The sequence below is a fragment of the Labrus bergylta genome, chromosome 17 (assembly GCF_963930695.1).
Source record: "Labrus bergylta chromosome 17, fLabBer1.1, whole genome shotgun sequence".
NCBI classification, from domain to species: domain Eukaryota; kingdom Metazoa; phylum Chordata; class Actinopteri; order Labriformes; family Labridae; genus Labrus; species Labrus bergylta.
The window spans coordinates 14707177-14731516 of NC_089211.1; the positions used below are offsets into that span (position 1 = coordinate 14707177).

Here is a 24340-nt window from a genome sequence, read left to right on the forward strand (position 1 = left end):
TTGAAGTGTAACAGTAGGCCTCCCTCAAAACTGCTTCCTACGTAGTAAAGAAATGAAGGTAGGCCCCTCACCACCACCACTTATCCAAACAGTCTACCTTCACCAATTCACTAATTAACAAACTTTCTGTCTTACTTTTGCAACAATGTGACCAAATGAGATGGTTTCTGATGACTTTTGTATTCAAACAATCCTTGACAAATATCACACTTTCGGTGTCTTTGTCAAACAGTTATCCGTCCTTGGTATTTTTCCATTACACACCCCATGTAAACACATAGCTGCTAGATTAATAGCGGCTAACTCAGTGTTTCAGGCTCATCACCGACCTGCAGGCTAGTGGAAAGAAACAGGAAGGACACGCAGTTATATTTGACATTTAATTGCAATATTCACATACATCAGTTACTGCACGTAATAAATGATGTGGATTTTGTTGCTGCTTTAACTACGGTCACAGGTCAGGGACAGGTAATAATCCTAGGTCAAATATCAGTCATGGTCTTGATTCTTTACTAGCATCTTTAGCGTTTAGCAAGTTTGATCAGCGTTAGCTTGTTAGCAGAGCGTGAAGCTACATACAGTCTCATCCCAAAGAAAGCTGCAGCCAAGTCGTTCTCCTTCAAAATAAAAGAGGCTGAATTTGAATATTTGGTTCTTTATTTGGCAGTGATTACGTCACGAAGGTGATCAAAATATGTGGTGCTGTGTGTTAAGTAAAAACTACATTTTTATCTTACATTACTTTTAGAAGGTAGCACAGAACGTAAGATGTTTTTTTTCAGACTCACCTTTTTTTGTCAATATTGATTTTAACAAGATGAACCCTTAGGACAGTCAACTTGTTCAACTTGAATGCAAGCTATAGCGCAAATGCATTTTGAAAGTCTGATATCTTGTTACAAAAAATCAGATTGAAAATAATTTAGCATTTCATATGAATAGGGAAAGGTTAAAAAAAAAAAAAAGGGTATGTCTCATGGTTGCTCGCTATTTTTGTTTCTTTTGACCTCATCTTGACCTTTGGAGCAATCTAGAGCCACAGAAGGAGACCGTGGTGCCATTAAAGTTATATATTCTTAATGTGTCAACACTTTTGTTGTTTCAAAGAGGGAAATTGAGCGCACACCCCCTCTTATTACTGATTAACGTTATATACCATTGATAACAACAAACACTTGTTTTGTGCCATGGACATTAGGGCATCTATTTAAAAAAACAGCTCTATTTATTCATTTAATTTCATCACTATTATTTCTCTAATTAATTTCTTTTTTTTCCTTCTTTCCTTCTGTTTATTTTATCTGACTCTTTTTTTAATTTTTATTCTTTTATATGTATGACTTTACATTTTGTCTGTTTGCATATCTATGTGATTAATGTTAATAACAATAATGCAATATTTCTCGTGTAACACCTGAACATGAGGGAGCACTCCGGTGGTGGGAGGGCTGGGATGGGAGGGAAGGTGTTCAAGTATACTTTAGACAATATAATAATAATAATAATAATAATACATTTTATTTATAAGCGCTTTTAAAAACTCAAAGACACTTTACAATAGTTAAAACATAAAGAACAGCACAGTAAGGACAGACTAACGGACATCGCAGCATTACACACAAATCATAACGATAACAACAATAAAGATAACAACAATAAACTACAGAAAACAGAAAATACATCACAATCATACATTAAAAGCTTGATACATTAACCCCCCCCCCCCAGGTTCGGTGCTTGGTTCTAAGAGGGGGAGATGAGATGAGATGAGGTGAGATTCAACTTTATTGTCATTACACATATACAAGTATAGAGTAACGAAATGAGGTTTGGCATCTCACCAGAAGTGCAAATAAGCAGAAAGTGCAAGAATCTGTGCTATGTACAGTAATTACAAAATGTACAGATGTAGACTAAAAAAAAGTGAATTATTAGGTATATATGGCTGGATTAATGGGATGCTATAAATATAAATAAATGCTATAAATATAAGTGTATTGATGCTATAAATATAAGTGTATTGATGCTATAAATATAAGTGTATTTAAGGATATCCATTCCATTGTGCTAAATATGTGCAAATGTATATTTGCAGTGTATGTTGCAAACAAATGTACATTGATGTTCCTAATTGAAAACCCAATAAAATCTGTTAAAAAAAAAAGAAGCTCTATAGATAATAAGGATTTAAAAGGTGATTTTTATTTTTAAAACTTTTTTTTTTCAACTTTTTATTCCATGTGCTATCTTTACTTATTGATTTGCGACAATTCACCCCCCCCCCTAAAAAAAACAACTCTTATTTTGAAAAAGTCAGGAAAAAAAGTAGAACGGAAATGTAAGCGATTTTGTTTTTGGGTGACTTGACTCTTTGTCTTTACTCGCAGCTCCAGAGTCTCCGACCGACCACTACCCAGCAGAGCACAGCAGAGAGCAGTCGGCCCGTCGTGTCTCTACCCGAGGCCGGATGGTAAAATCCAACCTCCAGCGGATCCTAAACAGTCATTGCTTTGCTCGCGAGAAAGAAGGAAAACAACTGTCCATCACTAACATGGCTGACCTGAGTAGTGGTATCTGTGACATGATTGGGAAGTAAGTAAAAGATGGGGAAAAAAATAAAAAATACCATACCTAGCTAACCGCTAACCTGGTGTGGGGGAAGGGTGGCTAAGCTAGCTTTTTTCCGAGCAGCTAAGCCACAGTAACGCGGAAGTGAAACAGTTTTAAATGTCCCTGTTTACATCGAATACGCGGTGCCACCAACGCCACAGTTAGAGCTACATTATATACATGAAACCCTTTCTTATAATTTATGTGTTTAGAATAATGTTACACTTTTATTAACCTCGGTCAGCGGTCGGATAAGTTTGTTAGTTTTTAGCTTTAAAACGTCGTCGAGCTTGTGTGACGTCATTGTATTTAGATGATCATTTTAGTGAAGTAGATGGCTTCAGTGGCATTTGTTGTAATTTATATTAAAATCACTGAAGGGGATGTACACGTTATTGCTCAGTGTTTCTTGTCTGATTAAAGAGCAAACAAACCTCATTTTAATGTGAACATTAATTTATTCTTAACATGTTAAATCTCGTTTCTTCTCGCCGAGAAATTCAAATTTGTCCCGATACCAGTCAAGCAGTAATGGGGGGGGGGGGGTTAATCCTTTATCTCACTTAATACCTATCATAAACGACTCTCGGATCAAACGTGTGCCAATAAAATCCTCCAGGTGAAGCACATGTTTGTGGCCACGTTGGTCTCGTGAGCTGACAACGGGAGTCGTGTTGATTACGTAACTGACCGTAAAAACGATGCTGCAGCAGCTCTGTGACTGCACGACGGGGTCACGTCGCTTCATCATTCAAAGATGTTCATGTTGGAAAGGGGGTTGGGACATGCGACGTGTGATGTGATTTGACGCAGGAGTCATTAAAATGTGTCATGGAGTCAAACTTCGTCAGGGTTCCTTTACCTGGCGTCGTGACCGTGAGCCATGAGCTTCCCCCCCCCCCCCTCAAAACACATACACCGTATTTGACTCACAATCTAATACTAAATACTGTTACTGAAACAAATATAAATCTTGGTATTTTATGTTGTGACATAATATTTATATATATATCTTTTTTTTTTTAAAGTGATGATCTTTGTCTATTTTTCACCTGGGTTTGATGTTCCTCTCTGACAAAACAACTGGCCCCCCGTTTGGCCCCCCTCAGTAAAAGTGGTCTAGAACTACCACTGGGCGTGACAGCTATTCTAACACTGCTGTATTGTTGTGTACAACCCAGAACAGAAAGGATAAGACTATTTGTTCATTTAACACCAAAAGAAAAACGATCAGAAAACATGATTATCCCTTTGTTGATATTTAATGATATTTAATATTTTTACATTGTGTATTAATCACAATGTAAGCTGATAGGAGTCAAATGGATATTTTCACATTTTCAGACTTCATACTAACGTTTGTATTATTATTATTTTTTTAATATAATCTGACTTGAGATTTTTTAATTTCATTGCTTTATTGGTCTTTCCAAGTGGCTAGAGGTTAGAGGAAGACCACTTCCTCTAATTGTCTAGATTAGTGTCTGTGATTAGCTGCTTACTGTTTTCTTGTCTTAAAGTGGAGTAACATTTGTAGTTCTGTGACATCCTCTGAGCCTTCAGGATGCTGAAATGGTTATTTTACACTTAATTGAAACCTGAAATATATAATATATTGAATTGAGAAGAAATGAAAGGATTGGTGAAGATGTGCTGCTGGTACCCTTTTTTTTTTTAAATGTGTGATGAAGAGATGTAATATGTTACCCAACAGCTTTGTCAACAATAGCCAAACAACAAGTTTGTTTATTTGGACATTTGATTAATATTGTGGGGGTCTGATGGGTTTAAGAATATCATTTTGAGTATATATCATGCCACGTTCCTTCTGTAGAATTACAGAAACACTTTAGAGTGCTTGTGATGTTTTTGTTACAGTGTTGTGATTCTGCCCTCTTTTTTTTTTTTTTCCCCCTCCAGTTTGTCCCTGCACTGTAGTAGTACCCGCAGTCCGGGGCCTCTGTGGTGCTCCTGATGCCCCTCTCCCACCCCTGAAGATCCCAGGTGGGCGAGGGAATGGCACGCGGGATCACACTCCTTCAGCTCGGCAACTCTACTCAGTAAGTGTAGAAACGCTGGTCTGCTTTCTTATTGTCTAAATGGATTCAGAGTAGTTGTGTTTTATCGTTTGCCCTTCAAAGCAGCTCCTTTGCTGAATCCATTTCCTGTCACGTGACCTGGCGTCAGTTTTTTTGCACAATACACAAGGGTTTCACTTGATTTAGTCAGCCATTAAGTCATTAGGCTCATGTTTTAGCTGTTGTTGGGATTACTGTTTTATTCTAGATAAAAGGAAACCTATTTAAACATTTACAGTTGTGTAACTAGGATTTATGTTTCCAGGACCGAAAGTTGACTGTAACAGAGGAGCCAGCGGGGAACGGTCGCCCTTGGATACTCCACTTCCAAAGTTGTCCTACCGTTACCAAGACGATACAGTGGGATGCTGTCCTGAGCAGCAGCGCACTTTACGTGGAGATACCTCTTGACCCCCTTCCTGAAGGCAGCAAGGAGAGGTGAGGCCAGATTGTTTGGAAAGATCTCAAGTGGAAAAAAGGGTTAGGTGTTTAAAATTGGCAGACCTGAATGGGGTTAGTGTAAAACGGTATTTATAAGTTAAATATAACAAGTAACTGTTTGTAAAAGTTGGCATGAACAATGTTTTGTCAGCAGAGAAGGTCATTAGACTCTGGCAACCTTTTTACACCGATGCTGTGTTGACGTTTTTAGCCTTAAAAATCCAGATCTGCTTATTCTGAAACATCTGAGGGGGGCAAAGAAGATTGTTTTTAAATAACCTGTATCAAAACTTGCGTGAGATTTGTAGTGCGTTGCATTTGTTCCTGTGTGTTTACTTGAGCCACCCCTCCTGTTCTCCTTCCAGTTTTGCAGCTCTCTTGGAATATGCTGAAGAACATCTGAAAGTCGTTAGCGTGTTTGTCTGCTTTTACAAGAACAGAGACGATCGTGGTATGTGCGCACACCGCTGTTTGTCCAAGCACATCTTTTCCAACTTTTGATTACATAAAAATGTTAAGCTTCTGTGTACTGACTTCCTCTCTTTTCCTTCCTTATTCTTCTAGCTAAACTGGTGCGTACATTCAGTTTCCTGGGCTTTGAGATTGTGAAACCGGGCCATACCCTCGTCCCACCTCGACCCGACGTTTTCTTTATGGCCTACAATTTTGACAGGGACTCCTCGGACGAGGAGTAACCCCTTTGGATAGCCCCTCCCACCCCCCTTTTCCCTTCCCGTTCTGTTTGTTGATCCCGTCCCAGCTTACAAATACACACCTCTGTCTGTGTTCCACTTTTCCCTCTGTATGCAGATATTTATTTCCTCATGCATTTTGAAGGGAATATGTAAGTTGTGCGTTTCCTTTTTCCACCATCTATATTTCTGTGTTTATCAAACTGTTTTCAAGGAAGATTAAATCATGCTGTCACCTACAAAGAGGGAAAGATTTTGTTCTTTAAAATTACAATCATTTTGCAGTTGTCATGGTTATAAGTTAAGTTCTCATTTCCATTCTAAAGTCTGTTTTAATTACATTTCCTTTCATGGTAGATTAAGGTTGAGCATATTTTATTTCTTGAATGTACAACAAAAAGGTCATCAGGTTTACACTCGGGTACTCCAGCTTTCTCTTCATTGGCAAAGTAATGACTTAAAATTCGTCCCATGTTTTCTTTCTCCCTGAATCAAATAAAAAATGCATTTCAGTGGGACCAGCTTTATTTTGTAGCACTAATAATCTATTTAAAGTTTTAGGAATTTTTAAGGTTACTCCAATATTTGGTACTTCATAGCTGAATAGTGAATCCTTTTAGAGTAGCGGATGCAGCTGCATGTGTCTGATAGACGCTTCAGTCTCAGTTAAAGATCCTATGACGATCAAATCGGTACAAAGTGAAAGGAAAGTTATTGATCCAAAGTGCTTTTGCTTTTTATTTTTTTTCCTGCCATGTATATCGGACAATATAGTCGGAGTTTGATTTGGAAGTTGATGAAAAATGCTGTGATTGGATTTTTTGTCTGTTCTGTTTTATTTGTTTGGATTAGCATTCCTTTTAAACGTTGATTGAGGATAGTATTACGTTTTGTTGTTCACCTGCATAGTGGTACATGTTGTGCTTCTGTGATAATAAAACAAATAAAATAAAACTTTAGTATTTGTTTTATTCATCAATGAATGGTTAAACTTCAAAATGTTTTTGTCCAATTAGAAGAAATTGCTGGCTTTTGTTTTTAACATGAATTCCTAAATAGTAATATACAAAAGAGAAATTAATAACATGAAAAGACTTGTTTTAACTGTCAAATTTGTATTTTATTTTTGATGATATTTTCTGTCTTCAATCACATTGACTGTTAGTTCCAATCCATGCGGACTGATCCAGTACAACAGCAGTCCCTCTTGTACAGTAACTATGAAGCTGTAAAGTAAGCTGTACTGCTCAGACCAGAAACAAAAGAAAATCAGGTCAGTTACCAAAGAGCGGTCAGGCAAACGTCCAGAGCATGTCCTGTCATCCTACCACCTACCACTAGGAGGCTCTACTGAACAATATATGACCATTCAACAGCTCAGTTTGAAGTTTCATCTTTAAGTAATCGAGTGTTGATAAACTGCAGAAAGAAGTGAGGTGGCCAAATCTCATATTTATATTTTCCAACATGTTTAAAAGGCTGTTGCTGTTTGATTGTAAAAGTGTAGGATCTTCAAACTGAAACTTTATTTACCCACAATTTATCATCACAAGCTTTAGTTCCTGTTGTTTAGGGACACATTGAAGTCTTCTGCAGACAAGTTGTGATTTAAATGGTTCCCACTACTTACTAATTAGGAATAAAAGTGATGAAGTTAAAAAAAAAAAAAAGACATTAAAGGTCACATAATATTCTCCTCAGAGATCCCCAAAACATGTCTGGGAAGTTTCTTGTTATAAATCCACTCTGATCCTGTATTTTATCCGACCTACTGTATAAACCCCTTTATTTCAGTCCTGCTCAGAACAGGACGTTTCTGTGTTTCTAAGGCATCGCAGTCGTACGTCTCAACCAACCCTTTGAAGTTGTATTCTTTTCTGTCATCATTTATCACTTGGGAATGGTGTTGTTCTCTTTGATGTTTAACAAAGTAAATATAAACCAAATGTGATTCAATTACCTCCAGGTCAAAAAGTGTTTTCTATGGAGCCCCTGAAGTGCCAAAAAAATATATATATATATTATGAATACAATATAATTAACTTGTGCGCACACATTTTTTTTTTGGGGGGGGGGGACTTCAGGGACTCCATAGTTTTCCCCAGACAATTCAAACTGATTGCACTTTGACCTTTAAAAAAAAAAAAGTCATTAGTTCGTCATTAACTTATACATACCGGTAAGTAATGGCTAAAACTGTTCTTTGATAGGTCATGGTGACCTTGACCATCCAAATCAAATCAGTTAAACCTTTGTAATCCAGGTGAACATTTGTGCCACATTTTAAGACATTTTCTCGAGGCGTTCCTGAAATGCTGTCTTCACAAGAATGAAATTGAAGCACAGATTAATAACCCATTAGGACAATGCCTCCGCCTAGGCAGACATAAAATTACTTACCATCAATAGTACAAGATCAATTAGAATAAAGTATCGCTGACACCTTTTTGGTGAGGAAAAAAAAATATTTCTCTTTGGTGATTCTAACATGGGAAATCATATGAGTTAGTCTGAGTGATTATCATCACTGTAGATACATTTGGGAATAAAGTTGGAAAAAGTGTGACCAGTGACCACTCAAGATATCATTTCATGGTGCTTGAATTAGTGTAACTCACTTTAATCTAGCAAATGTTTGTCACTAATGCAATCATTATACATGAGCCTCATGAAATATTTCAAATACAGGACAAAGAGAGAAGCCTTTTTTTTTTTTTTTCTTGAATCCAAATATTTAATAGGTACATATCAAGTATTATTATGACATGTATAAAATTTCAGATCACAATATGAAGCAATGACACTCCTCAGACTGGCATATGCTGCAAATGTTTGAGGGTGTGCCACATAAAAATGACTAATGATTAAAATAGAAGAGAAGCAACTAAAATGGTAGAAAAATGGTGTATGAACATAGATAGTAGTAAGCATACTAGAGAAAATTAAATGCGACTTTTCAAACTTTTTTCTTCAGTAAGAGTGCAATAAAAGTAAAAAAAAAAAAACAACAAAAAAAAACAACATAGCACTGAAGCCAAGCGTCCACAAGACGTCTAAAAAGGTGTTAGTACTGTAGGTTCAGGGAGGGCGGGAGACAGCGCAGAGAGAGAGAGAAAGAGAGAGAGAGAGAGAGAGAGAGAGAGAGAGAGAGAGGAGAGGGTCACAGCAGAGAAAGAAACCAGAGCTATTAGCTTGCCAGTCAATGCAGGCATTGAGCAACAGTGGAAGGAATGCACATCACAGTTAGCTTTAAAGACCATAGTAGCATTTGTACTTTGCATGTTGTAGAGTGAGGAATAAAAATAAACAAAACCTGAATGATTGAGCAGAAACAAGGACATCACCACAAACAAACAAACAGCCGGCCAATGAGAGGGGAGGAAGTGTGTGTATCACTGGATGTCAACTGAGCAGTAAGAAAGGGATGTGTACTGCAGCGTGTTACCTCAGATCAGTTCTAAACGAAGCACGGCTACTCCTCGAAGACTGATGCAGGTGAACGCTTTAACGCCAATGAACGAGAGGAGGCACTACATTTCCCCACAAACCACCTCAAGAGTTAGAACTACTTCAGACATCCTAACTGGTGTTCAAAAATAATCTGAAAGGATTAAAGCTATCGAATAGGATCAGATCTTGAGAATGGCTTGTTTGAAGGGTGAAAAAAAAAGGAACTACAAAATCTATTTAGATCAGGTAACCCAATCTTGTTTTTCATTAGGATAAAACCGCCACTTTGGATAAAACCCCAGTTTGTGTTGGTCAAAACTTTTAAGTAGAACTGGGATACATTTGATCCCACAAATCAGGATTATCCTGCTCTCAGCATAGGGCTGGATAACAGAGTGAGGTAAACCTTTATATGTGATCGAACAATACAGACATTAGTTTTTAAAAATAAAGGATTTCATCTCCATAAAAGAATTCACAGAAAAGCTGTTAATATTAAACATAGAAAAACTTCATTTTAAGCACACAACTTTCAATTTCTGTGGATTTTGGCGCCTCCTGTGGACAAACTATGTAATATGAATTCCCATTTAGAGAACTGGTAATCCCGATAAGGTAATGCTTAAAAAGTCTGCACCTGGATGAAAATCACCCAGTCCAGGTTTTTCTTTAAAAACATCTAAGGTTGATGGATTCCCTGGATGACCCTGGATTGAAAAAAAGGGCTTTCCAAGTCTAGATCTTTTCATCCAGATTAAATCTTTTGAACACCAGAGTATAAGTGATCAGACCAGTTTGATTGAGTTCCTATTACACCTGCCAACCCTGCACATGTTTAAGTACCATATCAGTGCTAAAAGATTATCTGGGTCATCTATTGAGGGAAATAAACAATATGAGGAAAATCAACATGGCTATGAATGTATGATATAATATCATGACATGTCACAGCTCTCATGAAAAGATGCACCAACAGGTGAAAACAAAACATTATTTTTGTTTTCTTGTTTTGTATTCAAATCAGATCTGCAGACCTTGTTGTCTCAAACTGAGTGAGCGATGAATGACAATATGAAACCTCTCCTCTTCGTCTAACTATAGTCACCTTCTCTTTATCCGTTTTAATGAACTACGCTGTGCAGCAGATCCAAAATACATTTTCCCGTGTTCTTTCATTTCACTCCTCAAATTTGACTTTAGTGCTGTGTTTAAGAGCTGACTGCAGAGTGCAGTGTGGGGGAAAAAAAATCTAATCTTAATTTAAACCTACTCACATTTTCTTGAAAAACAACATTGAAAAGCTTAGTTGTGATACAAACAAATTGTATGCTACGCTTTCCCAGTAGTGTCAACATAACTGATCTTCAATCAACCAAACTTAAGCTTTAAGTTCTTGTCTCATTTAAGAAACAAAACTTTCTCCCCCCCATTTAAAAGATTTTCTTAAATGACAAATATCATCGAAAAACATGCAACTGCCTGGAAAAAAAAAAAAAAACGGTAACGAGTACTTTTATACCAACTTCTGATTAAACAGAATGAGTAAACAGTGTCAGTTAACTCAGCAGGCATTTAATGCAAACTTTCATTACTTTTAACATTTTTGGACTGTCTATTTAACAAAGGCACTCCACAGCTCTTCGTCTGGTTCTATGGATCTTAACCAGTGACACAATTATTCATGACGTATCAGACTGCTCTCACAGTGCATTTCTATCTCACTCATACTCTGTATAATGGGGAACACTGCATTCTTTGTGATTTCTTCTGGTTCCTAACGTTGTGAATTAACAAAAATCACAACAATCACCAAAGCTCAGTCAGGCAACAGAAATAGGCTCAACCATAACAAACTGAGATGGATGTGTCTCAGTTTTCTGTTTCACATCTTCCCTGGCAGTGCAATCACTCACCTGACTACTATTTTTGAAATGATGCAGAAACAGATCGTGCCGCTCTCCAGTAAACATTGTACTAAATCAACCTGAAGGAACAACAGCAGATGAATGTCTGCTGAGCACAATAGATGCAAACCATCTTTGTGTGAAGTCCTACTTGATTGTGGTTGCTTGGAAACACCAGGGACAACCACTGTGTGCGCCTTTTATGCAAATATTGCACCTCACTTTCTAACCACTTCAGAGCATTCAAACCTATTACAACATTACAGTACTTCTCTGGTACATACAGTACATAGAAAGGGAACAGAAGTACATATTACGGTACAGTTCAGTCTCGGTCATCTGCCTGAAAAAGTGAAACTGTGAATGAGAAAATACACAATAGTTTATGAACATGGATATTCCATGATGATTTCAGTCATGTTAGAGGCTTTCTAAGCCCTAAGTGAAATGCATTTGGTTTGTCTTTATTTTAAGGTGCTACACAAAGATGATAATGGAGTGTGGTCACGTTTGTTATCTAACGAGTAGATAATCAATTACTTTTAAGCCGGATTTCTCACGAGAAATAACTTCTATCTGAAGTGCATACTTCATGCATCATTTGTAAGTTATGTTTAGATGTGTCTCTGTCACATTGTTGTTTACATTGTTACGTCGCTTTTTTTGTTGAACCCAGGAACTCTTCAACGTGGACACACCTGCCAATTTGAATTTGCTACTCTTATTAGCGAAATCCATTAAAATAACAACATTACAAATGAAATAAGTAGCTGGCAGAATGCGAGCATATGTTCCTGATTAATGGACAAAATCAATCTGCTGCTTGTTACCAATAAAGTGCTTAACGGATGAAAGGTTGTTGTGCTTCTTTTCCAAATTCAGTTTGTCTTAACAAAATACCTGCATGGTTACATCTGCGTCTCATGTCCTACTTGTTTTGATTGAATGTCGTACATGCAGTGTTGTCTCCTTGGTGTGTCTTCTGTCACCTTGTGTAACTGCCATTCCTGCTGTGCTTTAATCCCCTACTCAAACTAGCTCTGCGATTTGCCCGCTAAATGAAACACTAAGAAGCAGTTCAGTGTGTGTGGTACACATGTGTTCAGGTTGGCAGGAGACTAAAGACTAATAGTGAAGTCAACTTCTAATTACTGAACTACACAGTGGCAGGAACAACAACATTAAAAAACAGAGCTTAAATCTGGAGGTGGCTGGTGGGTCATAAAACGGGCACCTTGTGAGCGGTTGTGTGTCAGGAGAAGGAAGGTTAAAAAGTGTCCTTTGTAAATTTCAGGCTGGTGATGTTAATGGAGACGGTCCAAGTTCAACAAGATGAGGTCAGTCCCTACTGAGGTGGTTTGTGTATGAATGATTGTATACATAGAAATGGCTGTATATGCAATATACATTTTCCCGTGGTTAAGTACAGTATGTGTGCGCAATGCGTTTTAAAGTGGAGCTCTAGGTACTTGCGTGGATGCACAAAATGGATGTGCGTGTCTGTACGTTTTTCTACTCGTAAATGTGTTTTTGGTCCTCATCGGCCCTTGGTGTATCCGGGAAAAAACTGGTCGAGCAGCATCTGGAGCGTGACGTTTTGGATCATGATGAAGTCTTTGCCCAAGTCGTGACGGCACGCCGGGCAGGTGTACACCTGGGCTCGGAAGGACCGCTGGAGACAACTCTGAGGGGAGAGGAAGGGCAGAAGGAGGAGTCGTTTTCAAAATACAAGGACATGAGTTCAGAGCAGTCTCAGTAGTTAGATGTAGTACATGCACATGGTACCTTGCAAACATTGTGTGAGCAGGCGGTGGTGATGGGTTGGAAGGCCAGCTCTTGGCAGCACACGCACATGAAGATCTGCTCCATCTTGCTCAGGAAGTTCTTCATATGTATGTGACAACGAAACATATTAAAGGAATCATTTCAGGTAGAAGATGAAAACGGAAAGGATTGGAGGAAAAAACATCACATCATTATCCCTTTAAGATATGTGTTGGCAATACTGCTATTTTAAATTTCATAAAGATTACATTGAGCACTGCTGAAAAAGAAAGGGTAAAATATAGTGTAAGACCGAACATGAAAATGTCATGTCAGCAGTTTTTCGGCTGGGGTTTGGTGAGTTTAAGTATAAGTGCTTCCCGTGCATGGTGTTCAGGAGGGTGATATGTTTGACTGTACGTACCGGCCCCTCTTTAATGTGTCCCATGGCTTCATCCCAGAGTTTCTTGTTGGCCGTGTCCTCGTGGATCAACTGCTTCTGCTGCTCTGACAGCTGGAACGTCTCTTCTATCTTCACCCGCTTGGAGGGAGGCTCTGCTGCTGGTGACGGATCTGTTAAAGACATACAAATGAGACAACAACAACAACAAGAAAAAAAAACAAGCTCAACTTGGAGAATAAAAGACAACCGAGGAAATTTAAAATGAGCTTTTCTCATTTATAGTACTGCATGCTCAAGGAAAAGATTCTGGTGCAGTTTACAGGAAACCAATGTTCAATATTTTAAAGCTATGTTTGGAGAAGTTTCCTGCTCACTCTGTCCTCTTCTCACAACCCCTTTTCTGGCCTGCTCTGAGCTCCATCTGTAAAAGCACCCACCGCTGTCCCTGCTTGTCTTTTGCTCTCCATTACTCTGCGGCTCTTCGTCCTCTATGGGAGCCATTGGCAGGTCGTCCTCCTCGTCCTCGTCATTCTCCTCCTTCTCTTTGATCTTGCGCTGTCTCCGTTGCCTCCCCCTCCCGAGATGGTGCTTACTCCGGCCTCCACGACCCGGTCTGGCACAGGCCTCCTTTTTCGTCTTGTTGGCCATGGCCTCCACGTAACCTGGTGGGTACTGTTGAGACACGGGGAGAGACACGGGCGTTAAATGGACCGTTTAGTTTTAAAGACGATAATAGGTTCGATTCTGTTTAGAGATTCTGTCTTTTTTTAACTATATTTAACTGGGTATTGATATACTTATTTTTTTTAGTTTATAAGCATTGGTTGATATTTTTGGTGTCTATGAAGTGAAAAACTACATTTTCTGACCTGAACAGAAAGGCCCAGTTTGTTGATCCTCTCCAATCCTTCAGGTGTCCATGGTGCTGGTTCCATATCGTCCCGTCTAAGCAGGTACCGCCACACAAGGTAACCACACTTTCCAATCTCTGGCCAATACTTTACAACCTAAAATGCACAAACAAACAACAATAATAGTACATGCATCGACTTTAGAGCTATTTGAGAGCTGTACATTTTGTTATATTCAGAGGGCAACATAACCTAAGAGTGAACCCTGAAGGTGGAAGCTTTTTTTCTTACAAGCAATTCTTATTGAACAAATTAGGGACCATGTTTGGTTCCAGCATCCAGGTCTCCACAATTCAACCATGAATAAGGATTATGTGCTTTGCTCAGCGGCACTAAAGCTGTCCTAAGGTCTTTAGTCCTGGTTGTTTATTCTCTAATCACGATGCTTTTCTACATTCCTGACGGGTCAACATAAAACTGTTGACCCTGCTGTACTGGCTCATATTTGTAAGAACGTCTTTGTATTCTAAGCAGCTACACATCAATACAGTTGCCCTGTTTTAGACTATAACAAGGGAACGCGTCTGTACCTTGTAAATACCATCGTAGCGGTTTCCCTCCTCAGGAGCATATTTGCTTATGCGTCGACCTTTGGAACTGCGCACCACTCTGACCGGCTTTCCTGCCCGCCAGTTTCTTGACTCTGCACCGTCTTTGTCATTCAGAGGTGCATCACAGTTTAAGGCCAATGCCCTGTGAGGAGTTAGGATCAACAGTTATTCTTAGATGAAACATCAAATCAGGATTTTTCTGTTCAGGCTGAACTATAACAACCAGATACGTCAGCTTTCACGTTAAACTTCTTGTAACTTGGAGGTTAAAAGAAACAAACAAACGACTTCACAAAAAGCATCAAACATGAGGTGCTGGATAGGCTAGCTGTTAAGTCGCGTGCCCAAAGTACAGAGACTATGGTCCTCGAAGTAGGTGGCCCAGAATCAACTCTGACCCTTTGCAATTTACCACATCATTACCCACTCTCTCATCCCTGTTTCAGACTATATCCACTATCTTCCTCGACAATAAAGGATGACTGCCCCAAAATAATCTTTAAAAAGCGCCAACATAAAGGGTTGTCTTGAAGTAACATACCTGTTCATGTGTGTGAGGGTCTGGTCAAAAGAGTGCTCTCCAATCCGTTTGTTTCCTGAGAGGTCGCGACCCCCGCTGCCTGTGTATGTGAACTCATCTCCCCGGTCCTACAGGCAAATCATGAGACGCATTAAGGAGTGATTAACATAACTTAATATGATATTTCCTACATGACTCAGTGAACTATCTGCCAAAACACAGTAACACATTATCCACTTTAAAAAGGTTATTAAGGACAGTGAAAAAGACAAACAACCTACCACTTCATCCTCGAAGCCCCCAGCCAACACCAACGAATAGGAGCCATCGTTACTGCGCCCATGGATACCGCCGACATGCGGCCTGTGAACACCTGCCTCACTCACCTGAAGTGTGAAAAAGTTGTGCAGAGGAAAAGCGCAGATGATATGGGAAGTTAGATGTTGGATTCTGGGCTACAGAAAGATATGGCAACGCAAACCATGATGAAATAACATTAACATGTAAAGTATACGAGACAGTGGAGACTTAACTAACTGACATGCATGTACTTTATATGTATATCGAGGTTTGATGCCTTTGAAACAGCTAACCTGAACTCTGAATTTCCAGGTGGTTCCGACAGGGACACCAGGTATTGGTCCGTAGTGATTTGAGGGAACAATTGTGCACTCCTTTGTGCGCCCCACACAGGCCATACCCTGCAATCACAACAAGAATAATAACATTTAATTTGCATACACAAAAATACCATTCAATATCAAGATGAGTTCCAAGATCTCACCTGATGTTGCATCTTGCTAAAGTTTATGATAAATATAAAAAGGACAATTATTCAGAGACAACCAGCTTTGCCTTCGGGAGCTGCATGCCATTTCAAAACATAGATGACGAACAAAGTATTTTTTTCTTTTAAGGGGTTATACAATTGAGATAATTTGAAAGGCGAGTATAAATCCTGTGTGACTCAGAGCACTTAAATTTGCCTGAAAAACACACAAGGAAGACTGTTTTCAATTAGTCCACAGAGAAAGGGAGCATTCTGGTAAAGAAACGAGTTATTTTCCATCGGTAGTTCCAGGAAAGTGGCTAAGTCATGCTTAATGGCATTGTTCACATTACACCATGGAGCAGAGCAACAGACAGGCAGCCAGAGCGGGGATGGAAAGGAGCCACACACTATCTCAAAGTGTTACCACGAGGAAGACTGAGGAAAACATTTAACAGTATGCTTCCAACAGATGCTATTAGGACAAACGATTTAAAATGCATGTACGTGGGTCTTGTTTTGTTTCTCAGCAGCTAGCATGAGATACTTTTCACTTTTTGCCAAGAAAATTATCTGAATGAAATTTTCACCGAGCAGGAAAAAGTGATGCTGTGATTTTTCAAGAAGAGCAACATAAAGTAGATATGAATTATTGTTTACCGAATCAAACACTTCTGATCTGATCATTTGATTTAAGAAAAAAAGCTGATGTAATTCTCGGGTCATTTTATTTCATTCATAATACAATTCTTATAAAACAAAAACACAATTTATCTCTGATCAAGCACAACACCGACAGAGGAAATATCAAACGCAAAAAAGGATAACACAGAAGGACTTTGACTGTGGCTCCTTTCCCGCACTATCTACATCTCTACCATACCAGATCTAAATAAAGTTGAAGATTGATAAAGCAGTATATTTATACACTTAAAGCTCAGTGTATTTCTTTTCTTAGGTAAATTTAAACTATTTTGACTACATAACGTGTTACACATGTCCTCCATGGCATAAAAATCTTAATTGTATTAATTTGAAGATCAAAGTGTTTTTTTTATTTTTATTATCAGGCAGACTTTTGGAAAACAATCTAAAAAAATGTGTACTGAACATTCAGCCCTTTTTTTTGCTCCTTCTAGATAATTTAAGAAAGAAGGTTCTCCTCAGGATAACTAACATAACAAGTCTTTTGGAGCAGCTGCCAGTCCGCCATGTTTGTGTGTGTACCTGTGGGTGGCCCTTGACTCTCACCTTTCCCCAGTCCCTTTGACTCTCAGTTGTTGCTGAAGGCATCTTTGCTTTCTTCTTACTGGCTTTGAGCTTCTCTCCAGCCTTTACGACCTCACTGGTGTCGTTCTTACAGGTGGGGCAGTACCTGGCAGGAGGAGAGCAAACTGTTTTTGTAGATGTGCGAGTTTGTCACGATTTGCAAAAAGGCTCAAAATAAAATAAAGATGCACTGGCCATGTTTTGGAAAACACAAGTCATGCAAACATAAGAAGAAATGTACACGAAAAGGCCACGGGGCAAAGACACTGACATTTTTTTTTGGAAGAAAATGATGAAAACATTAACATTAAGACAACATTTACATTTTAAAGTAAACCACACACAGTCTTCCGAATTTGACAATTTCAAATTTAACATGAAACTTACATTTTCTTTTTTTTCTGTTTAAATTTAATCTAGCAATGCATTCACGATCTCCCTTTATGAAAAGAAAAATGACACTTTTTATTTCTTTTTTTTTAACAGAGAGAGTCGCTGCATCAGATAACCTCACACCTGGGAGTGTATTTTGAAATAATGGATTTTAACCTCAATCACCACTTAATTACTTCTTCAATACACTTCAGCTAACACCGAACACCATTCATCGACCTTGGTAAATTGCATGTGAAGCGCAGGATGATGTTGCGCCCGACTGCTTAGCTACACTCTGCCTCACCAGTCCTCGTCATCTGGGATGGTGGACAGCGGCGGGTTGAGGCAGTAGATGTGGAACGCCATGTTGCACTCGTCACAAAGAAGCTGCATGTGAGCGTCCTGCTTCCCCCCGCACACACAGCAGGAGCAGAAGCGGCACTCTGCGTCGGGGTCGGCCTTGCAGTGCTTACACTCGGGCCCGCTCTTCCCTTTAACCAAGAGTAAGAAGAAAAATTTGATACACATGGACATATACTGTAAGATGATTTTATGGTATGGACGCAGGTAAATAAATCTTTAAAAGGAAAAGCAGGTTCGGCCAGTATTTTTAATGCTTGTATAAGAGTGTTTGCCTACGTTTAAATTGTCCATCTGTAGCTGAGAGTGCACAAGCTCCTGGCTTCTCAACCTGGTAGATTTCATCCAGAAACTGGACTTTACAATCCCCGATTACATCGCCTGGACCCCTGGAGGGAAGACGAGAGAAGCAATTGGAAAAAGATAGAGTGAGAAAGATGAAACCTGACATGAACTCAGAAGATGTGTGATTGAGTACACAACAGAGACACAGAAGGAATCAACACAGATTAAGTTCCATTGGCATCTTGGTAAGAAAGAAAACAAACAAATAAGGTTGGCTTGGACAATCTCCTCACCCCAAGAGGATCTTGACACGCAGCTCCTTGTTTGTGCGGGACGTTTGGTTGACGATCTGAACCTCTGCGTCAAACCAGAACCCCCTCTCGTCTGGCGTTTCCATGTTGTAGTTAACCATCACTTGCATGCCCACCTGGAGCTGGTCCCACCGCAGAAGGGTTCTGGCACGTGGCCGGACATGCATCGGTCTCATCTCCACCACGCCATTCTCTGGGTAACTGGGGTAGAAAGAAGAGCAGAGAAAAGAACAGAGGTTAAGTTGTGGGATCTATTTATGGCTGCTGTCTTGACACTGTTGTCTTTAATATTTCAAAGCAGTCCTTTGGAATTTACTGAAGAGAGATCAATGCATTAACCTGGAGTGCTAAATTTATAAGCAATATAAGCCTCTCTGTACAGAGGGGGGAAACACTATTATACAAGTGGATGTAGCACACTAAGCCATCACCATAACAAACCAGGGGCTTTTGAGTTTGACAGAAAAACTAAAATCTGTTTAAATTCTGCCCAGAACCACAGCATGTAATGTTGCTGTGACCTATGAACCTATAACAAATGATTCAAATGTGAATTCAGCCATCTGATCTCCCATTAGTTCCTGTGTAGAATACTGTGCAAACAAAATGTGATTATCCTCACAAAATGCAGCTCCTTTCAGTACATCAACTAGATGGGCAAACAAAGTTCAGCACAGGTTAACCTCAAGAGAAAGGAAGGCTTTGTGCATAAAGGTCAACTAGAAGAAGCCAGAGACTTTATAACCAATAAATATGTATATATACTGCTAATAAATATGGGTATATTTAAATATTTACCATGAGACAATTGCATACAACAGCTCTACGATTGTGTTTCTAGGGGGAACGATTAAGGTGGTTCTCTTCTACTATGGCCTCCCTCCACCTTCCTGTTAAAAAGTTAAAGATAGAGTCAGTAGCTTCTTCCTACAAAAATAAAAATGATAGACTTAGATAAAAGTAATGCCAATAAATCATCACTTATGGTGGTGACTGTGTCTACAGAGACGCTGTCCTCTGCCTGTGTTTTGATGTTTTGCTTTGTTTTGGTTGACACGGGATGTTTCTGGGTGGGGGTAGCTGGTGTGTTTCTCTCAGCCAATGACGTGTCAAGGAGTGTCAGATGTGTCAAGGAGTGAATATAAAACAGTTATTGGACGAAATTCAAACTGGTGGTTTGACGGATGTTGAAGTCCTGGCAAAGAAGAGAAAATAAAACCACATTGAGGCGAAACACAAAGGGGATAAAGCTCATTCCAAAATGAGGGTAAATCTTGTGTAAGCTTTCACCTGCAGACGCGGAGTTGGCCTGCTTTTCTGTTGAACTGGCAGGTGCCAAACAATGGAAGTAATCTAGTGCTAGTGTGCGGTAGCTTGCAGTGTAGCTACAAGCAGTTAATGTACACAGCATGTCATGCAGTGAGTGTGTGCTGCTTGGGGTGATGAGCCCTGTTTGAATGTTGTGTTTACAAGCTGCAATGAACAATGCTACTGACTCTACCTTTAAGTAAGGCATTACCTCACTCCTCCAAGAATCGCCACCTTAACGTGGTGGAGGAGTTTGCATGTCCCGGTGAACCCGGGAGCTGTGTTGTCAGGGGCACTAGCCCCTGATAGGGTCTCCCAAGGCAAAGTGGTCCCAGGGGAGGGGCCAGACGAAGAGCGGTTCAACAAATACCCCTATGAAGAGGCACACATTGAAGCATGCCAACTTGCCCGGAAGAGGGAAACCGGGGCACCCCCCTGGAGCCAGACCCAGGGGGGGGAGCTCGAAGGCGAACATCTGGTGGCCGGGCTTCCCTCCATGGAGCCCGGTCGGGCTCAGCCCGAAACAACCACATGGAGCCGCCGCCCTGTACGCCCACCACCCGCAGGCAGCGGCATGGGGGAAGGGTGCATGCAGAGCCGGGTGGCAGGCGTAGGCAGAGGCCTGAGCATTCTGATTCCCGGCAGCGCAGACTGGCTCTAGGGACGTGGGACGTCACCTCTCTGGCAGGGAAGGAGCCAGAGCTGGTGCGGGAGGTGGAGTGCTACCAGCTCGACATAGTTGGGCTCGCCTCTACGCACAGCGTCGGTTCTGGAACCAAACTCCTGGAGAGGGGCTGGACACTCTTTTTCTGGAGTTTTCCCCGGTGAACGAGAGGGTCACCTCTCTGCGACGTCAGGTTGCAGAGAGGAAGGCTCTGACTGTTGTATGTGCATATGCACCTAACAGCAGCTCAGAGTACACAGCCTTCTTGGAGTCTCTGGGTGGGGTCCTGGAAGGGGTTCCGCCTGGGGACTCTGTAGTTCTACTGGGGGACTTCAACGCTCACGTGGGCGACGACAGGGACACCTGGAGGGGAGTGATTGGGAGGAACGGCTTGCCCGATCTAAACCCTTTGAACCCTTTGAGGCTTTGAAGAAGGACTTTCGGTTGGCCTCAAGGAGGTTCTGGCAAACCGTCCGACAGCTCAGTTAGAAAGCTTAGAAAGCATGGGAATTTGCTCATCCAGTCTACGTGTGTTTTATGGATTTGGAGAAGGTGGGAGGTACTGCGGGAATATGGGGCCCCGGGGCCGTTGGTACGAGCCATCCGGTCCCTGTTTGACCAAAGTGGGAGCTGTGTCCGCATCCTCGGCACAAAGTCAGACACGTTCCCAGTGCTCGTGGCCTCTGCCAGGATTGCCCCTTGTCCCCGGTCCTGTTTGTGATCTTTATGGACAGGATCTCAAGAAGCAGCAGGGGGGAGGAGGGTTTCCAGTTTGGGGACCTCAAAATCTCGTCTCTGCTTTTTGCAGATGACGTGGTTTTGTTGGCTTCCTCAAGCTGGGACCTCCAGCAGGCATTGGAGCAGTTTGCAGCCGAGTGCGAAGCATCTGGGATGAGGGTTAGTGCCTCCAAGTCCGAGGCCATGGTTCTCTGCCGGAAAAAGGTGGACTGCTCTCTCCGGTTGGGGAGTGAGTCTTTGCCCCAAGTGGAGGAGTTCAAGTATCTCAGGGTCTTGTTCACGAGGGTAGGATGGAGCGTGAGATTGACAGACGGATTGGCTCGGCGTCAGCAGTAATGCAGGCGTTGTGCTGGACCGTTGTGGCAAAGAGGGAGCTGAGCCTGAAGGCAAAGCTCTCAATTTACCGGTCGATCTACGTTCCAACCCTCTATGGGTAGTGACCAAAAGAATGAGATCGCGGATACAAGCGGCCGAAATGAGCTTCCTCCGGAGGGTGGCTGGGCTCAGCCTTAGAGATAGGGTGAGGAGCTCGTACATTCGGGGGGAGCTCGGAGTAGAGCCGCTGCTCCTCCGCATCGAAAGGAGCCAGTTGAGGTGGTTCAGGCATCTGTTAAGGATGCCTCCTGGACGCCTCCCTTTAGAGGTTTTCCAGGCACGACCAACTGGGAGGAGACCCCGGGGCAGACCCAGAATGCGCTGGAGGGATTATATATCCTGTCTAGCCTGGGAACGCCTCGGAATCCCCCAGGAGGAGCTGGAAAACATTGCTGGGGAGAGGGAAGTCTGGGTTGCGCCTGCTACCACCGCGACCCGACCTCAGACAAGCGTAAAAAAAAAAATGGATGGATGGAAAAACACTACTCTGATATGTTTAGTTTAAAACTAAAGCAACTCTTTTTCCTAGTCATCATGAATGTGTAAACAGCAATACGTCATACACATTTTAACTTTGTTAATTTGCTTCTTTCTTTTTTTTTTAAGATCCCATCTGGAGCTGTGAGTAAGAAAGACATTTAGACAGAAAGGGAACATTTCCAGCTATATTATTTAATTTGTTGTTTCACACTAAAAGTAAAGTGTTATTGTGAATATTTCTGTATATATTCAGTCTGGTTTGATTAGAAGTGACTGATTTTCATCCTGAGCATCATTTCTGGAAACTGCGGCACCCTCTGACTCAGCCGACTCAACACAGAGAGGAAAGTTTAAGAAACTAAAGGCGATTAACAGCCAAGATAAACTATTGTGTAGTGGTTGAAAGATTAGGCTTGAACAGCTGAAGCTGAACAAGCTTAGTTTGACATGCACATAGCTTTAGTTTTTGCGACTTAATGTTAGCTCAAACTTAACTGACAGTGCAAACTTTATCCCTGTAAGACTACAACATGTCTATCCATCTCTCTCTTTCTGCATCTCCCTCTATCCAACTTTCCAAACCCGACACAGCTGCAGCAGATTGCTGCTCAACATGTTTCTGGTTCTGCTCAAGGTTTCTGTCTGTTATAAGGCAGTCTTGGGTGGATTAATATAGGGTCCATGTAAATAATATAATAAAGAGTGAAGTCTAGACAGACCTGCTCTTTTGTGTCTTGAGATAACATTTGTTATGAAATGGCACTATACAAAGATTGATTGATTGATTGATACTGTATAGGTTAACTGAACTAAACACATCAGATGAAAGAGCTTTGGTGGTGAAAGTAGGCTGATTTTTTTTTACACATGGAGGGGGCCAAGATAGCCTTTTCCCCTTTATTGACTTTGTGCAAAGTCTAACTTAGTCAAGCTAAGCTAATCTAAGCTAAGATGCAGGCCATAGCTTCATATTTACATTATGAAAATGATTTCATAACTTTGTCATGTTACTCTTAGCAAAAAAGTGGAAAAAGTATCTTTTCACCCAAACAATAAGCTCTTCTTCATCCTTTTCTGACTTTTTTTTCATTTTATTATGTTCAGTTTCAATAAGGAAAACCAGCATCACATTCTGTAGCATTTAAAATTCTAAATTGTTGACAGAAAAAGTCTGAAATGTATTATTTTCAAGCAAACTTGGAGTGGAGATCCTGAGGTTATCCGCACAGGTTTCCTGCCTGCCAATCATTATTAACTGTAAGGATCAGGCCTGACTCAGAGGTAAATTGACAGCTTGCCTGCCTGTCTGCCTGCCAATAGATGGAATTATGCAAACAATGAGTTAGCACTGAAGTTTAACAGCACAACAGCCTGCACACTGAGGTCTGCTCACACAGTGGGAGGTGAAGGGGGGGAAGTAGAGACTTGTGTGCATGAGCGAGCAGTGTATGTGTGTGTTTGTGAGAGAAAGCTGAGCCTTAGCATGGAACGTTCTCAGACAATCTGCACTAACACAGTGCCAACAATGCACCGTTGAGCTCAGGCAATGAATAACTTTTTAGAATTTGATCTAGTCAGAATTTACACTAATTAAGCTTTATAAACTTACTAAAAAGACCAAGCTGCATATTACAGCCATTAAAAACTGACTGGAGAGGCCTACAGTGGTAGACTAGGAGAGTTGTGGCACACAGCTAGCATACTCCCAGGAAGAGGAGGCCGAGGCACAGAGTAGGGATTTCCTTTTTTAGGCCCAAGGGATTAATGGGGTTTTGGGTAAAGTGGGTGGGGTGGATTGGGAGAATACAAGCAACACAAACACACAAGGACATGCACATGGACATGCACATGTACACACACACACACACACACACACACACACACACACACACACACACACACACACACACACTCACAGGAGAGGAATATCAACTTTGGAGCACAATGGGACTCAGCATGAACAGAAGGGGAACATGGAGCAACACAAAGGCAGCACAAGTACCCAAGTTTAAGACCACACAGGCTTACACTCTGTACTGGTGGTGTACACTGGCCTTACAATCCATTTAGCATCCTTCT

General features: G+C 40.8%; 2 protein-coding genes across 3 annotated transcripts in view; one reads left to right on the forward strand and one right to left on the reverse strand.

Moving 5' to 3' along the window:
* Positions 1-2393: 2393 nt before the first annotated feature.
* oaz1b (ornithine decarboxylase antizyme 1b) lies at positions 2394-6783 on the forward strand. Its single transcript, XM_020629781.2, is given in 6 exon segments — positions 2394-2595; positions 4534-4585; positions 4587-4673; positions 4957-5129; positions 5498-5583; positions 5697-6783. Coding segments are annotated over 6 exon segments (654 nt in total). The 5' UTR covers positions 2394-2470; the 3' UTR covers positions 5828-6783.
* A 1629-nt stretch (positions 6784-8412) lies between these two features.
* LOC109981141 (E3 ubiquitin-protein ligase UHRF2) overlaps positions 8413-24340 on the reverse strand; it is a 33312-nt gene continuing 17384 nt past the window's right edge. Inside the window, exons 4-16 of one of the 2 annotated variants that reach the window (XM_020629795.3) lie at positions 18679-18897; positions 18380-18489; positions 18045-18231; positions 17348-17471; positions 15921-16028; positions 15609-15713; positions 15349-15455; positions 14787-14949; positions 14215-14352; positions 13720-14017; positions 13367-13515; positions 12964-13062; positions 8413-12862 (exon numbers count right to left, since the gene is read on the reverse strand). In XM_020629795.3, coding sequence (XP_020485451.2) covers positions 12716-12862; positions 12964-13062; positions 13367-13515; positions 13720-14017; positions 14215-14352; positions 14787-14949; positions 15349-15455; positions 15609-15713; positions 15921-16028; positions 17348-17471; positions 18045-18231; positions 18380-18489; positions 18679-18897 — 1954 coding nt within the window. In that variant the 3' untranslated portion in view covers positions 8413-12715. The remainder of the gene's footprint in view (positions 12863-12963; positions 13063-13366; positions 13516-13719; positions 14018-14214; positions 14353-14786; positions 14950-15348; positions 15456-15608; positions 15714-15920; positions 16029-17347; positions 17472-18044; positions 18232-18379; positions 18490-18678; positions 18898-24340) is intronic. The other variant, XM_020629796.3, reaches the window with a different exon arrangement.